Raw genomic sequence first — 16,501 nt, 5'->3', positions numbered from 1 at the left:
TACCTGCCACCAACGGCGCTCTTCGCGTTACCTGTTAATTAACCGTGATTTCCCCGTCGTTGTTGGCCTCCCTCCTAACCCCCACCCCACGGGAACCTGTTGCGTTATCCGTGTATCCCTTCATCACAAATGCGCCCTGTCGCTGTTGTTTCAGGCTGTTGTCTCCCGGCCTCCTCCCTAATCAGGCCCTCCATCGCATTAACTTCTGTTTTATAACCGCTGTAATTTCACCGTCATTCGCTAACAGCGCCTGGTCATAGTTGTTTCAGGCTGCTTCGTTTTATATTTTTATTTTTTCCAATTTTCATCTCCCGGCCTCCTCCCCCCTACCTTCCACCAGTCTTACAACTCGCTCGGTTATCTCTACTACGTCACCCCCAGTTGCTGCTTGTTTCACGGCCTGTTGTCTTCCCGCGCCTCCCTCCCCCTAACTTCCACCCATAAGTTTTACCATTCGTCGTTTCATCGCTACACGCTGCCCCGTGCGTTGGTTTCTAGCATGGACGTGGACACGGCCATCGCCCGGCCGGACCTGACGTTGGGACATCGCGCGAACTCGCCGCGCCAGCATCCCACCGAGGCGGCATGCGCAGTCGCAGCGCTGTGATTCATGAACAGCGATCTGGCCTCGTGTTTCCGAATTACAACAGCCATCGCGCCACCCACTGTTATCGCCGACCAACAGGCAACTCGGCCCACTCAACGCGTCACTCATCTACCCCCATGATGCTGGCGTCAATCTCTGCCTTCCACCGCGCGCTGCTCCCCGGGCTGCGATGCAGGGTGGTCATCGAGGGGTGTGGGCAGCGGACTCGCGGGAGGAGTACGTCACGCTCTCTCTCTATGTGCTGGGATGGTCTGCTCTCCCCACGCGCCGCCCTGTCCACCTGTGTATGCTGGCGATGACGGTGCTGGGGTGTGACGGCGCGGACTGGGGAGAGGGGTTGTCAGTAATACCATCTCCTAATCTGCTATGACGTCCGCCCCGCCAGCTTCTCATGCCTTGTTCGCGCCCACCACAACGGCTGCCATCCTCAGCCGGATAGCTACTTATCTTCTTATCTGGGAGGAGGCAGTGTTGTCACTTCACGCACTCTGACGACCTCGTACCTCTCGAACTTGCAGCCAGCAAACTCTCAGCCTGGTTGCTCTGATGATTCGGTCGATCCCCCTTCTCAGCCACCGCATTGTCGATGTGCCATTTGATCGCTCACGAAACGTGGCCAGTGCGCGACCGGTCGCGCAATCACTTTTTATAACTCTCGCTCTCGTCGGAGAAGCTCTTCTCCACCGTAGGTGGCGCCACTTGGAGTGAAAACTCTCTCAGCGGCGTGAAGGGTTCTTTCGTTCTGTAACGCGCGTTCTGTTTCTTAGATAGCCTGTGGGAGGTGGGGGGGAGCAGGCCGGGAGAAATGGCTCGCGGCTTTCGTCAGGTCTCCACGTCGGAGGTCGGGAGCGGGGTCACTCGGAGATCAGGGTCATCACTCGAGGTAACTCGGAGGTCGGGGTCTCTCATGGTCACTCAAGGTCACTCGGGGTCACCCGAGGTCGCTCTCACCTGTAGACGAAGTTCTCGGCTTGCTTCCGCGTGCCGATGAGCTGCACGATGGCGAAGAACTGCTGGTGGCCGTCGAACTTCTCCTGCTTCTCGAGCACGAGCATGAAGTGGTTGCCGAAGCACGACTGCATCATCACCCAGTCGACAGCACCGGGCAGGTTGATGTCTGTCGCCAGGAATACAATGTCCTCGCCTGCGCACGTCAACGGTAAGGTTAGGGGTGAGATTAGGGTTATGGTTAAGGTTATGCATAAGGTTAGGGTTAGGGGTAAGGCTGGGGTCAAAGGTAAGGTTTGGGATGAGGCTGGGGTCCAGAATAAGGTTAGGTTTAGGGGTAATATTAGGGTTATGATTAGGGGTAAGGTAAGGGTTAGGGGTAAGGTTAGGGTTAGGGGTGAGCCTTATGTTTACTGGGTTCACCCCAGAAATTTCAGAAGGCACGTCATTTGTGGATGAATGGGGGCAGGATTGTAACAACTTGAGCCAGTTGGCTATGTCCCCAATACACGGGAAAACTCAATCAGTTTTCAGACGTATGCATAAAGCTGTGAAAACACACCAAGACTGTGTCGGGATTGTCAAAATTAAACGTAGCTGGAAATTTAGTTGTTAAATTATGTTGGACAATTTACAGGGATGTCGAAATTAGCTTTAGCTTTGAAGGCACGTAGAACCCGACCTGCATTTAAAGGTCTGGAACGGTAGATATAGGGTTAGGGTCACACGAGATGAGATCATACATCGGCTCAAGTTGTGCAGGGTGCGGTCTCACACGAGCTTCACACTCTAACGTGACCTCATCAGATCCACATCAACAAGGCTACTGTGACTATTGTGAATTTAAGGGCATAGGCTTCCCAGAATCGGATGCAACTGCCGAACCAACCTATACGATAAAGTGGGCTAAATACAACACTACTAGCTCTCGTTCGTCATTAACTGCAGACTTAGTTGAGGGGTTGGGTAGATTCGCCTCACTTCGGATTCGAGAGCCGCCACACACTGAAAGCTTACCTTGCAAAGTTGTTATGGACTTGTGTGAGGTCATGAGATGTGGCATAACCTCGTCCAGCGAACCCTGCCACTTGCACGACGCGCCCGGACACGGACACATGTACGGCCTGCAATCGTAGATTTGCACCATGTAGCCGGATTAAGCAAAATTGCAGCAGAATACGCCAAACAGACCAACGCACGTACAACTCAATCACGGCAGCAGGAATCGACTGGCACTCTCAGAGCCGCTGTGCAAGGCCGACAGCGTCTTGCTTGTAGTTAACACCTGCACTGCCAGGGAGCCAGGGCAAGCACCCGCCAGCGAGACAGAGACAGAGAGAGAGAGAGAGGGGGGGTATGAGATAAGATGAGCAGGGAATCCAGGCTGGAGAACCACCACCACCATGCTGGTATTCAGCTACTCGAACGAACGTGATACACGCGATCAGCTGCAAACTCGGTAGCCAGCAGAGCTGACTACTACCAGCTGCATCTAACATGACTCTTATCCTTGAAAATAAACAGGAAACGTGACTAGCTGTGTGTGTCTGTGTTTGCGTGCACGTGCGTGCGTGCGTGCGCGCGCGCATGCACGTGGTGTGTACGTGCGTGTGTGCATGTGCGTGTGCAGAGTGTGCGTGTTCAAGCGGGTGAGTGCGTGCATGCGTGGCATACAGCTTTGGTGATTCAAAATTGCCCTGACATGCACTCAGCTGCGCGCACATGAAATGACACATTCCGCAGCCAAACAAAAACACGGGAAATTGCCATTTTTGAACATATAGACATCTACTCAGCTAGTCTAACAAAATCACACTGTACTTGAGCAGAATCCACACAGAATGGGTGAAAGGCTGCTAGGGGCACTCTGTGTATTACAAAAAACTCTCCAGTATACGATGATTTACTCTATATTTGACTGCGACTAGAAGAGATGTGCGATAAGCCGATAACAGAAAGGTTCACTGAACAGGAGTGCAGCACGCCCGTGGCATGTAAAAACTCATGTCAAATAAACATCTCTCGCTTTGCAATTTTCAGGGCTTTAGCCTCTGGGGTGTAACGGAGGCGGGTATGTCCCTTAATTTTGGGTGGAAAAAAAATTATAGCCGAATAAACTTATATAAGTGTAGCTCATTGTGTAGTCATCGGTGAAACGCTTATGTCCTCCCTCTCCACGGACTTGAACCCTTCACTCATTATTACTCACGTCAAGTCACGAAACACGACTCATTCTGAATTTTCTTAGTCTATGGCCTAGATTTCTTTGCTTCATTTTTTATCGATGGAGTAGCATTTTTTCACCCATCTTGTGTAGACCTCAGCTCGTCTGCTAAGCAGCTTTGAATTCGTATATCAATCGTAGGCGGTACTCGAATTCTATTTCTAGTGCATTTTTCTCAAGCACTCCACCGTGACATCTGCGCCCTATGCCAGCCATCCATACGCCGCCATTCGTTTTTAATGTTCCTAGTCATCACATCGCGAAGTAAATGTAGAGCTGCTACCGCCACCTACTGGTAAACTAGCGTACATAACGCCACTTTATAGGAGCTGTGGATTGGTCATAATAATGTGGTATTCTGCTCAAAGCCTTTATTGGAAGGAACGAAGGTTATGCTCCTCTAGAACTTATGGATAGAATTACGTGGTTAACTTTGGTTCTCAATCAATAGCTTGCATGCCTCCTATGCTGACACGGGTCAGTGCTACCGCTATACCTTTCGGGCCGGTTGTCAGAAACAAAATTAGTCTTCAAATTAGTGATCAACCTTTTCTCATGGACCGGACCTCCATACACTGCGTATGAGAAACTCGTAACTTTACCAACGTTTTTGTTAATGGTCTACGAGAAAAGTCAATGTTAAGACCAATGCTAAGACTAATTTCGTTTCTGACAACGGGCTCCAGACTATGAGCTTACACTTTGACGATTATGAGCGATTCATTACAGTGGAGCTGGGATTCTTCTCTAGTTGATGCGGTGACACAAATCACAGCCATTAAACTATTATAATCCTGCATACTGTACAGTCAAACAAGGCAGAAATCTACTGTAGGAATGCTGGAATCGACTCTACTTAGGGCTTCAAGATTTTCCACCCGAGTCGATATTAATGGATTTTTCGTATAATTTTTTAGCTGCAGTCGTACCCCTGGTGACCAATAACCAAACTTTCTAAGCCAGTATACCTATTTCGAAGCCATTAAAGCTAACGTCTAGAGTGTACTACCTAACTTCGAACATGCTTCCTCAATAACCACGCGTAAATGCTTCCCACACATTCACACCCACATCCCACTGCATCGAATCTGGCAACCTGCAAGTTTAATTCACTCCCTCCCTCCCTCACAACAGACAGACTCCTCTATATAACAGAGTAATCTGTGGGATTGGTAAGGAAGCGCCCGCGGCCTAATCACTTGCTGGTAGCTGCCGCACACTGTTGCCGCCCCTCCAACAAATGACAACGTTGTAATCAGAACGGTTCAATCGATACAACGACCACATCGATAGAAACTAGTGCAAAATCAATACGTTATGTACTACAATGTCATGCTGGCAAGAACGGGCAACTCTAATAACCACCGTGTGCCCACACTAAATTCCCAGATGGCAGTAGAGGCAAATCTGCATAAGGGTAACAGTACCTATAGGGAAATGTTCAATGTGGCGTTTATCACAATGTTATTATCATTGGTAAAACGTAGACGCAATTGACAGGTGTTCAAGTGACGACTTTCCAGAACAATAGCCTACTTCAGTGGCGCCCGCAGATAGAAGCTTTGGAAGCACAGTGCTTCCAGTAAATTTTGGGTTAAACAATTTGTTCCTACATTTTGTTCCTAAATCTCTCTCGCAAGACTCACCAGATTGCATCTCCAGACGTCTACCATTCAAAAATTTTCAGGGGGTGGGGCATGCCCCCAGACCCCGCTAGCGTGCAGCGCTCCTACGGCGCTTGCTTTTTATTATCACTGAGGATTTTATCCTTCTGTGCTTTTACTTTCTCAAGACCTGTGGGCGCCAGTGGCCTACTTTACAGGACTTTCAAGACCTGGAAAGTAACAGTTTAAATTTCCATATTCCCCAGAACCCATACAAACCCTGTTTACCTCCCCCCACCCATGGGCAATGCTAAAAGTTTGTGCAGACAGGTGACCATTCTATAGAATGCATACATATATTATTATATATATTACATTGTATATATGTATGTATATATATATACATATTTCTATAGAGCTGGTGCCCTAACACAGGTCTGACTGTACATAGTGGACGACGTCCTCGCGAGAACTGACCGAGAGACCGAACAAGCAGCCATACCTGAATTCACAAGCTTCCTCATGATCTGTCTTCTCCGTGTGAAGCAGCGATACTGTACAACCTGAGGACTGATATTTACAGGGGAACATCACAGAGCTGGCCACCTTCTCCATGGCCAGGTTCCGTATGTTACCTACACGAACAGAAAACGAGGCCGTGCATCAAGAACAGTGAACGGGTTGCAAGTAGAGCGAGAAAATCGCTCTTCTAGCTGTAGGATATTCGTACGTTAAGTATGAGGCAGTACTGGGAAATTTCATTGGCAAAACGTTACAGTATAAAATTACCGAGGAAAAAGTCATACCTAGGGGTCCCCTGCATGTGGGACAACAGGAAAGCTTTGGCCGGCAACTGGAGCATACCAGGTGACCACTCTGGCATTGGATTATTGGTGGTAGCACATAGTCGAAACATACTGGACACTCAAATAAACTTGCTAGGTCCGCCGTGCTTGTCAGCGGTGCTGCAAAGACAAGAGAAAATAAATCAATACGACTGCTCACACCACGTTGCTAGTGGGCGTGACAGAATTGAAATGAAAACATTGACGCGAAGTAGCAACGCACGCCGTCGTTTTCTCGGGAGACGCGTGTGTGTCGTTAGCCGTCCCAATCACTCACGGCTTTACAGCAGCGGCATAAAAGTATGCTAAAACCAGCCTAAAGAACGCGTCTGTAGTGCGCGCTGCAATCGGCCAAATTGCAGGACGTTGCGCCGACCGTTCCACGCACGACTGGTCGCACACCGACTGACCACTAGTCACCGGTGGCATTCCACTCCACCCCTCGCGCGTGATTCGCAGCCGTAGTTGTAACTCTCCGTAAATCGATGTGTCACTTAGCGCCGCCGCGCTTGCGTTGCAAGCTCCCCCCCCCCTTGCACAACCGAAGCGCATTACTCTGCAAGAATGCAGCTCGCCATTCAATTGATTACGGTGAGACATTTCACCCTCGAGCAAAGCCGTAACAATTACATACGACACGAGAATTTACGCTGGGCCGTGTGATTGCACGGATGAACAGCGCGACACGCGAATTCACTCGTTCGTATGTATGGCTCACGTGAATGCGTTCTTACGGCAGAGGTTTATGCAAATTAACGAACGATTCGTCCCGTTTTACTCTGCTACATAATTGCACGTAGTTAGTTGGAAAGTGATTGAAGTCATGCTTGACAGCATATCTCAATCAATGCTCCCTTTGAAAGGAGTGAACGGCAGCAAAAGTACACAACATTTAATTGATGCATAATAAGAGAGCTAAACGGCACTGCAGAAATTTTAAAATTACTACAATCTCAAAGAGTATTGTCTTTCACGTCGCAAATATTACAAGTGTTCAATAAAAGGGTCTTTACAAGCCCCGTGCCTCTTTACTGCACGAGAAAGATAACAATGGCGCCAGTATCTGCGGAAGATAATTATGGAAACCGGCGGAATACTTTCGACTCTCGACTGAACTACTTTTCCAGCGGATACAATTCCATCGGCAGCTAATTTAATACTAGCAACATCTGCTGTTCTCAGCTCTTTACAAAACCTGCGCTGCAATATAGGGAACCTTACGAGTATCTGTCGGTGTGGTGTTGGGACATACGCTTCTGTCGTAAGTGCGTGCTGAAGGTTACGCACTTTCCTACAGCATTTTTTGGAGCACGGGCAAGCGCTACCTAGTTTAGCACACAAAACGGCACGCACGCACGCACGCGCGCACGCACTCGTACAAGCCCCATACCGTATGGCACACCCGCACGCACTTTAACACGAACATATCGTATGGCACGCACGCACGCACTCGTACAAGCTCCATATCCGCACGCACTTTAACACGAACATATCGTACGGCACGAACGTACACTTGTTTTAAACACTAATATAAAGCATGGCACTCCGAACATACCGTACGGCACGCACGCGCGCACACACTTTAACACGAACATACATTACAGCACGCACGCACTTTACCACAAACATACTGTACAGCACGCACGCGTGCACATTATTACGCACGCACTCAATCACGTACGGCGTACACAAATATAGAGGACGGCACGTACGCAAGGAACCACACAGATGCGAATCACCCACACTTCTCAACGTAAAAACATAATTCTCTAGTACCTCGTATTCTGGAGCACCCTTTCTAACTTCTAACTCCCTGTTGTTGTCATAACCTGACCGATCGCCGCATTGCGACGCGGCCACTATTTACACACGGCCAACATCGTGAATATAATGGCTTCCCACACGATGACACACAGCAGCATCCGCACCCCCCCCCCGCAGCAATTATACGCGCAATTCGGCCCCGCGGCTTATTGCAATAACGTCTGGCGCACAGAGACATTTCAAAGCGTGGCTCAGTGGCGCTCTAGGCTTGCACGCAAGCTTTACATACCCGCCTTACACGAACGGAGGACTATCAGTATCAGTCAGTTTCTGTCTCGTGTATACATATATATGTATGTATGTATACGGGCTTCACATGCGATGACAGATGCGACTTTGCGGATCTGACCACTGTGGAATAAACTCGCGTGCACGCACAGATCGATTTGAATGAAATTCATCAAACTTGATGGCTGCTTTTGAGTACTTTCCCATTTCCTTGGCCCAGCGGGTTGCGGTTTTTTCACTGTGATTGCTCCAATGCATTGCTATACATTTTATTGATCTGCATGAAGCATGCCTCCAATTTGAAATGCAACTTAACGCACCATTAAAAATAGTCTGGAACGTAAAGCTCATGTAGATGCTGGGATAACGCTCATGCACATAAAGGGAAGGAAACGATGATATGATGTCGTATTTCATATATATGGTTGTATATATAGCATCCCGACAGATGCCAACTTATTTCCAGTCGGCTCTTATAGTACTCTCAGACTAATGGCATGCTGGCGGAAGGTGGCATGCGGCGGGTGGAAGGAATCTAATGTCAAATGGCTTCCAGGGAAGAATTTATATCCTAGCATTACGGTCTATCGAGCAGCATATGGTACACCCCACGCCATGCCTTTAAAGATGAAATACAAGCACAGTTACTAAATCTAGAATAAACGCAATACTAGATGTACAGGAGACGTAGCGAAGAGCAGTGAAACTGTTGTCTGAAATAAACCGAGTTGAGAAAACACGAGAAGAAACAAGTGCAAGAAATGCATTTGTGTGCGACTACTTGCTCCCTGACTGCTGCAGTATTACGCAACGATGAAAGCCAGCAAGTACAACGCTGCGGTTGGGCTTCTGTCGTCTGTTTGCAGACACAGTACGCACACCAACACACATACACACACATGCACGCACACGCGCGCGCGCACGCACGCACACACGCACGCACGCACGCACACACACTGGTGCACGTATGCATGCGCAGAGACATAGAGTGACACACACGCACACACACACACGCAGCACGCACGCACTCATGCGCACACACACGCACACACACACACACACGCAGCACGCACGCACTCATGCGCACACACACATACACACAAAGACGGAGATGGAGAGGGAGAGGGAGATAGCGACAGGGAGATACACTCATACACTCACTAGTTATCAGGAGCATGTGGTCAGAGAAGTGCAGCAATATGATCACATTACCATGTACAGCACTTGATTGAATACGCAGCCACTTGACTAGTAGCGACTGATAAACGAACCTGCACACCCACGCACGCACACCACTCTCGCACGCGCACGCAAGCACGCACGCACGCACGCACGCACACACACACACACACACACACACACACACTCACGCGCGCATGCACGCATTAACGCACGCACGCACGCACGCAGTCACGCACACCCCCATACAGTAAAACTAGCAGCCCGCGCTGGGGTTTATTCCCTGCACATGCACTGCCACCGGTGATTTCGCACTGCTACCAGGCTTTACGGCCTGTAGCTTGTTCACGAATGGCACCATATGTGGCTTGCTGCTACTGGGTATGAGACTCAGGCATGCGTGCACAGCTGCTGTTGCTGCATGCTGCTGCCACTGCTGCAGCTAGCGAACACACACTGGCATGTCCCACAAACACAGTTAAGTCTTTGTTTCACGGGAGATACCCCTGGGGACAAAGCCTGCATTACCAAGCCACTTAGCAGCCATTCAGGCACTGCTACCCGTATTACACAAGCGCACGAGTTCATGATTGCCAGTCGTAGCCATTCAACGGAAATTTCGCCGCCCCGTCTAATCGTCACTGGCACGTCAATGGAAACTACATTGTAGCACGCGTCACTAGTTACTACTACACTTATGCGCAACTTGCCACTGTAACGCTACGCGAAAGCAGTGATACTTCACGCAGCCGCACTAGAGACTCCGCAACCACCGACTACTCCGCGCACGCAGCGCGACAGCGATAACAACAACAACAACAACAACAACAACAACAACAACAACAACAACAACAACAACAACAACAACAACAACGACGACGACAACAACGACGACGATGACGTGCCTTGTTCCTGACGACCGCTCGCGGCGGCTTCCTTCTCTCGCGCGGGGACGACGTCGCCGCCCGCGCCCAACCGTCGCCGCGCAGCATCGCAGGCGCCACCTGGCGGCGCGTGCGCCTGCTGCTTGAGCGTGTCCATGCTGCGCTGCAGGCCGGCGCTGCTGCGTAGCGCGTAGAGCAGGAACAGACTGCGCACGTAGTCGGCGAATCGCATGTGGTCGCACATCGGGGGGCGCGCCCTGCGAGGGAGCACCCGGGCCGCCGCGCCGCGCCGCTGCTGGGGGGACCGCGTCCGCGCGCTCCTCATCCCACGGCGGCCGACATGTTGTCGGGGATCCGGCCGACGGTCGCCGCGGCGCTCCGCGTCGTCGTGGTCGTCGTCGTCGTCGTCACCGTCCACACCTCCTCGCAGTATCCTCCGCGGATCACGCACGCACGCACGCACGCACGCACGCACGCACACGCACACACAGAGGGAATCCGTAACACAGACGAATACACAGCGTCGTTCTCGCCGGAGAGTGTCCGATGAGAGAGAGGCTGGTCAGCGCGATGTTACACTGGCATTTCCAAAGCACACGATGGCGAGAGAACGAGAACGAGAGAATCAAGTGAGCGTGAAAGTGAGAGAGAGAGAGAGAGAGAGAGTGTGTGCGTTTCACATCCAGCACGCACAATGCTCCGACGCTACTGCAGACAGCAGACTAGCAGCGGCGTACGTGGTGGTCGCTGCATCGTAGCTCTCTCTTTCTCTCTTTCTCTCCCATCTCACTCTCTTTCTCTCAGTCTCTGTCTCGTCGGGCGTGTCGCGCCGTAAGTGGGCCAGCGCTGACAGTGAAACGGTTTTACTTTCTACCTGCGTATTCGCGCACCGATACCGTCAGGCACTCGATTCTCTCCTCTGCCCGTTTTCACTAGTTGCGCCACTAACCCACTAACCCCGAATCGACGGCTGCGCGCACGCGCGCACGACGCACCGACCGCAAATTTACGCTTTCACTCGCGGACAAAGGCGGCGGGACGGAAGTGGGCGCGGGAGAGTACGATGCCGTAGCTCATGCGTACCTACCGATACGTGCGACGCCGCACGCCGCCGAAACATACGTCTTCGCGAGCCGGCCCGTCGCGAACAGACGGGACATCACCGATGCGCAGACGCTCGCCCGCCGCCGCCGTCGCGCCGTCATCGTCCCGCCCGCAGGCGCGTCCTCACCGTACATCGCCCCGCGCGCGTACGACAGCTGACGACTGCATCACACGTCACTGCTGCACGCGCGCGCGCACGCGGCTCTTCTCTCAACTCATCGGGGAAGGAGGTTTCATCGGGGGGGGGGAGGAGGAGGAGGATTCATTGGGGGAAGGAGGAGGATTCATCGGGGGAAAGAGGATTCATCGGGAGAAGGAGGAGGAGGATTCATCGGGGGAAGGAGGAGGATTCATCGGGGGAAGGAGGAGGAGGATTCATCGGGGGAAGGAGGAGGAGGATTCATCGGGGGAAGGAGAGAGGAGCCGATGTCATCGGGGGCAACGGAGGAGGAGGCATTCATCGGCGGGAAGGAGGAGGAGGATTCATCGGAGGAAGGAGGAGGGATTTCATCGGGGGAAGGAGGAGCGGCATGATTCAACGCGGGAAGGGCGGTGAGTATTCATCGGGCGTTGAGAAGGAGGATTCATCGGCGGGGGGGGAGATTCATCGGGAGAAGGAGGCAGGATTCATCGGGCGGGGGGGGGGGGGGCGGGCAGCATAGCAGAGTGATTCATTGGGGGAAGGAGGAGCGATTCAACGGGAGAAGGATTCATCGGGCGAAAGGAGCGAGCGAGGATTGAACAGGGGAAAGGGGCGAGGAGGATTCATTGGGGGGGAAGGAGGAGGATCATCGGGGGGAAGGAGGAGCAGCTTCATCCGGTAGAAGGAGGATTCATCGGCCTGGGAAGGAGGTTTCATGCGGGGGGAGGGGAAGGAGGCATTCATCGGAGGAAGGAGCGAGGATTCATCGGGGGAAGGAGGAGGAGGATTAACGGGAGAAAGGACGGCAAAAGGATTCATCGGGCGGAAGGAGGAGGATTCATCATGGGAAGTGGGAGCGAAAGGACTTTTTCATCGGGGGAAGGAGGAGGAGGATTCAACGGGGGAAGGAGGAGGATTGAACGGGGGAAGGGGGAGGAGGATTCATTGGGGGAAGGAGGAGGATTCATCGAGGAAAGGAGGAGGATTCATCGGGAGAAGAGGGAGGAGGATTCATCGGGGGAAGGAAGAGAAGGATTCATCGAGGGAAGGAGAAGGAGGGTTCATCGGGGGAAGGAGGAGGCGGATTCATCGGGAGAAGGGGGAGGAGGATTCATCGGGGGAAGGAAGAGGAGGGTTCATTGGGGGAAGGAGGAGGGTTCATCGGGGAAAGGAGGAGGAGGATTCATTGGGGGAAGGAGAAGGAGGGTTCATCAGGGGAAGGAGGAGGCAGATTCATGGAGGGAAGGAAAAGGAGGATTCATCGGGGGGAAGGGGGAGGAGGATTCATTGGAGGAAGGAGAAGGAGGGTTCATCGGGGGAAGGAGGAGGATTCATCGGGAGAAGGGGAAGGAGGATTCGTCGGGGGAAGGAGGAGGAGGATTCATCGGGGGAAGGGGAAGGAGGCGCATTCATCTGGGGAAGGAGGCGCATTCATCGGAGGAAGGAGGAGGCGGATTCATCGGGGGAAGGAGGAGGAAGATTCATTGGGGGAGGAGTGGGAGAAAGCATCGCGTCACGCACGCGGCTGTGAGTCACGCGGGCGTTCGGCGACGGCTCGCCGCCCGACACCCCTCCCCCTCCCCCCGGGGCGCTGATTCACGGACGCCGCGTTACGCAAACATCCTCACGTAAAGCCGCCGCAGCCGCTATCTAGCGGGAACCTCCCTCCCCCTCCCCCTCCCCCCTCCGACGTGACGCACGCGCCGCGGAGAGACGTACATTTGTTAACGTATCAGCAGCGCGGAACGGCAGCGGCAATCTCTCAGGTGGGCGCGCAGGGTTCCCGCGCAAATCTAAAGCGATTCCGCAACTATTCTCGACGACAAATGCACACGCTTTCCATATACGACTGTTCGATCGGTGACCCACTGTGAGGCACGCACACACCTGTGCGCTGTTACGACGGCAGGCCCGTGTCGCGTGGTATTCGGAACGATTCGCTTTTCATGTATAATTAAATATGCGAAGACGCTACGACGTAGCGTCCAAGCATGCGTAAATCAAACGTGCACACATCTCACATATAGTCGTTATATACTTACTTGTTTTTATATTTCATATTTTAAGCACTGCTGCACATAGAATTTGACGGTTACCGTGCCATCTACGAAATTGTGCCATAAGTTAACCCACATATCATCACGCATTGTCATAAAAACTACTAATACTAGTAATAGCAAACATCCTTCTCTTTAAAATGTACGAATCAGGAGGACCATCCGATTTTCAAAGTCAATGGTCCGACGGACCATTGAATATTTTGGTCCCATTTTACGGTAATTTTCTTTGAAGTTTCCACGTTCCAATATACTTTAAAGTGACTAAACAATAACTGTATCGTTTGATAGATTCATTGTAATGTAGGCGAATAATTAAACCATTTTATCACCATGTGAAATCTCTTTCTTACGCTTGCACGCCGCATTACCTTTAGAGAACAATTTCAAATTTAGGAGGACCATCTAAAATTCAGGAGTACCATGGTCCTGTGGACCATCTCTTTTTTTATACCCCTACGAATGTTCCATTTCTTTGTCAAATATGCACACATTTAAATGGAGGAGGTACATATTTGCACTCTTACCTTATAGTGTGCATATATACACGCACTTCATAAAAAGGGGCGTGATGCTTGGATTGGACTGCTAACATGTAAATGGAAACCTGTTTAAAATTCGTTGCACTATTTCACTTGCTATCACTATGCTAGCATAGTGGTATGGGCGAACAGTGACTATGCAATTACAGTGCCTGTCAATGGGTTGGGAGAGTAATGTGATACTGGCACACTGATTAAAAGCCAAGGTCCCCTTGAAACGAAATCAGCCCGTATTTATACAATCTCAGAAGCTTCATGATTTTCCAAAGGGGCAATGTCCGTTCTATCAGCAGTTGGACACTCCCTGCTTCCCCCATCCAAATAACTTCTCTACATATGCACACCTAATTACCAAGTGACCACCACATTTCCTGATTCAAGCTGAGCTGCACATGTATATTTATATAAGCAGAATGCAAGGAATCTACTCTGGTTTCTATATATTGATGGCACACCGAATGCCATGCCGCGCATTCCACCGACGCAAACATATGGAAAGTATATGCGTCTAGAATGCTGCTCCGCCTCATTTTCGGTTGGATTAAGGAAGTGGATTCAACAAACTTTTTCAAGTAGATCGCAGTAGATATTGCTCTCATAGCGATAGACGTTTCGAACCGCACGTGTCGTACCGATTTACGTTTTTTTTAAACAGAATATGTATTCAAATGCATTTTGTATATGAAACTAACATCCACATCATACAGTACATCTACATCTGTACATCATATAGTATACATATATATCGTCGACAGAAAGAGAAGTGATCAATCTCAGAAACCTTTTATCTACAGCAGACAACTATATGGAGCCAGCCGCATTCAGGAACAAGAAAGCAAGGAAGCAAGAATCCAGTTCACAAACCGCCCGTCGAAACGCACGCGCGCACAAGCAACTGTCGCACATCGAAGTCGGCCAAATTACATACCGGAGTGTCGCTATCGCATCGCATCAATTGCTGCAGTAAATACCCGCACGCCGAGCAGGGCGAGTAATAACGGAGTTGCCCATATTGCGTGACAAGCCGCGGACACCTGCGACGCAGCGCGGCCCACTCACGGATGAGCAACGCCGTTAAACGCTGGCTGAGATCACCGATGGGCCGACGACTGTACGCCGACGCATTCATTATATATTGCACGTGATTAGAATCTCCTAGCGGATTACCCAAGAGTTGAAGACGACGACGCCGGAAACAATAACACCTACGCACGCACACACGCACGCACGCACGAATAGCGATGTGGTAAGGACATGGACCGTGGATCGTTGTTCTGTACACGCGGCGTTCGACAATATAGCGCGGACTACGGACAGCATATTTCATTATCACCCGGCACCGATTACAGAGAATTGTAAGATATCTATTACCACGTTTACGACTATTATCGTCTATTCTGATACAAAATCTGACCATTTACTTTACTGTCTGTGTTTTAAGCACCAGCAGCAGCAGCAGCAGCTGGTTAATCAGCAGCAGTAACGTAAAGAACGTGTTTGTGAAATAGTTAAACATCGGTTCTCTAAACCGTTTCGCTGACCTGCATTGAACAATAAGACAGGCAACTCTCGAGCAGATATGCCAAAGTTGTACTTTAAGTATTAAATTAAGAGGACCAGGCAGGCCCTAGGATTTACACTGCATACAACTGTACTTACTGCTATAACAAATCGTCACTATACTCCCATCGTATTGCTGTTACGCAGATACTCTAATTTAATTGTTATAATTATTTAACGACGATCAAGGCTACGAATTTGAACGGCCCATGACACCCGCGACGGTCCGTGCTGCACCGACACGGGAAAAATTGCGGTATTTAACCAATGTTGATTTGCACAGGCTTACCGACACGAGGCTAAGATCACAAAATGCAATTATATTTATACCTAAATGCTATTTAACCGAGACATATTCAATTTTAGGGGGAAAATTTGTGCCATATTATGAACTGAAGCCACTATATGTCGTCCTGTGTGTAAGCATGATTTACCAATCTTTGTGCTTTTAATGAAGTAAATAAGAAAACACGCGCGTCCGTTGTAGGCCCTCTGGCTGGACAAGTGGTTTATGGCGGCAACTCTCTGTCGCAGATCGTGCGCTGTTGAGTGGCGCATTCAAATGCACGGTGTTGTATCAACTGTAGTCGAACCTCGTAGATTTTAAAACATTAAAACAAACAAAATATTTCTAATGGTGATTGAACATGAAAACTTTTTTATTGGGTAAGCTCAAGCAATTATAACACTAATTAGCTGAAATAACACCTGAGAACCTAGGATGGCTACTGTTCGTCGTTAAGGGAATTATCA

General features: G+C 50.4%; 1 protein-coding gene across 3 annotated transcripts in view; it reads right to left on the bottom strand.

Moving 5' to 3' along the window:
• Window positions 1-1,554: 1,554 nt before the first annotated feature.
• The window catches only part of LOC106815135 (E3 ubiquitin-protein ligase SIAH1-like), a 22,460-nt gene continuing 7,513 nt past the window's right edge, over window positions 1,555-16,501 (bottom strand). For 2 of the 3 annotated variants that reach the window (XM_014819566.1, XM_014819567.1), the window contains exons 3-6: window positions 6,190-6,348; window positions 5,886-6,018; window positions 2,573-2,679; window positions 1,555-1,751 (exon numbers count right to left, since the gene is read on the bottom strand). In XM_014819566.1, coding sequence (XP_014675052.1) covers window positions 1,555-1,751; window positions 2,573-2,679; window positions 5,886-6,018; window positions 6,190-6,348 — 596 coding nt within the window. Of the gene's footprint in view, window positions 1,752-2,572; window positions 2,680-5,885; window positions 6,019-6,189; window positions 6,349-10,364; window positions 10,612-16,501 lie in introns of those variants that run through there. The other variant, XM_014819564.1, reaches the window with a different exon arrangement.

The sequence above is a fragment of the Priapulus caudatus genome, unplaced genomic scaffold (genome assembly GCF_000485595.1).
Source record: "Priapulus caudatus unplaced genomic scaffold, Priapulus_caudatus-5.0.1 Scaffold1048, whole genome shotgun sequence".
In the NCBI taxonomy this organism is placed as follows: domain Eukaryota; kingdom Metazoa; phylum Priapulida; class Priapulimorpha; order Priapulimorphida; family Priapulidae; genus Priapulus; species Priapulus caudatus.
The sequence above is the reverse complement of the archived record's forward strand: the minus strand, read 5'-3'. Positions and strand labels throughout refer to the sequence as shown.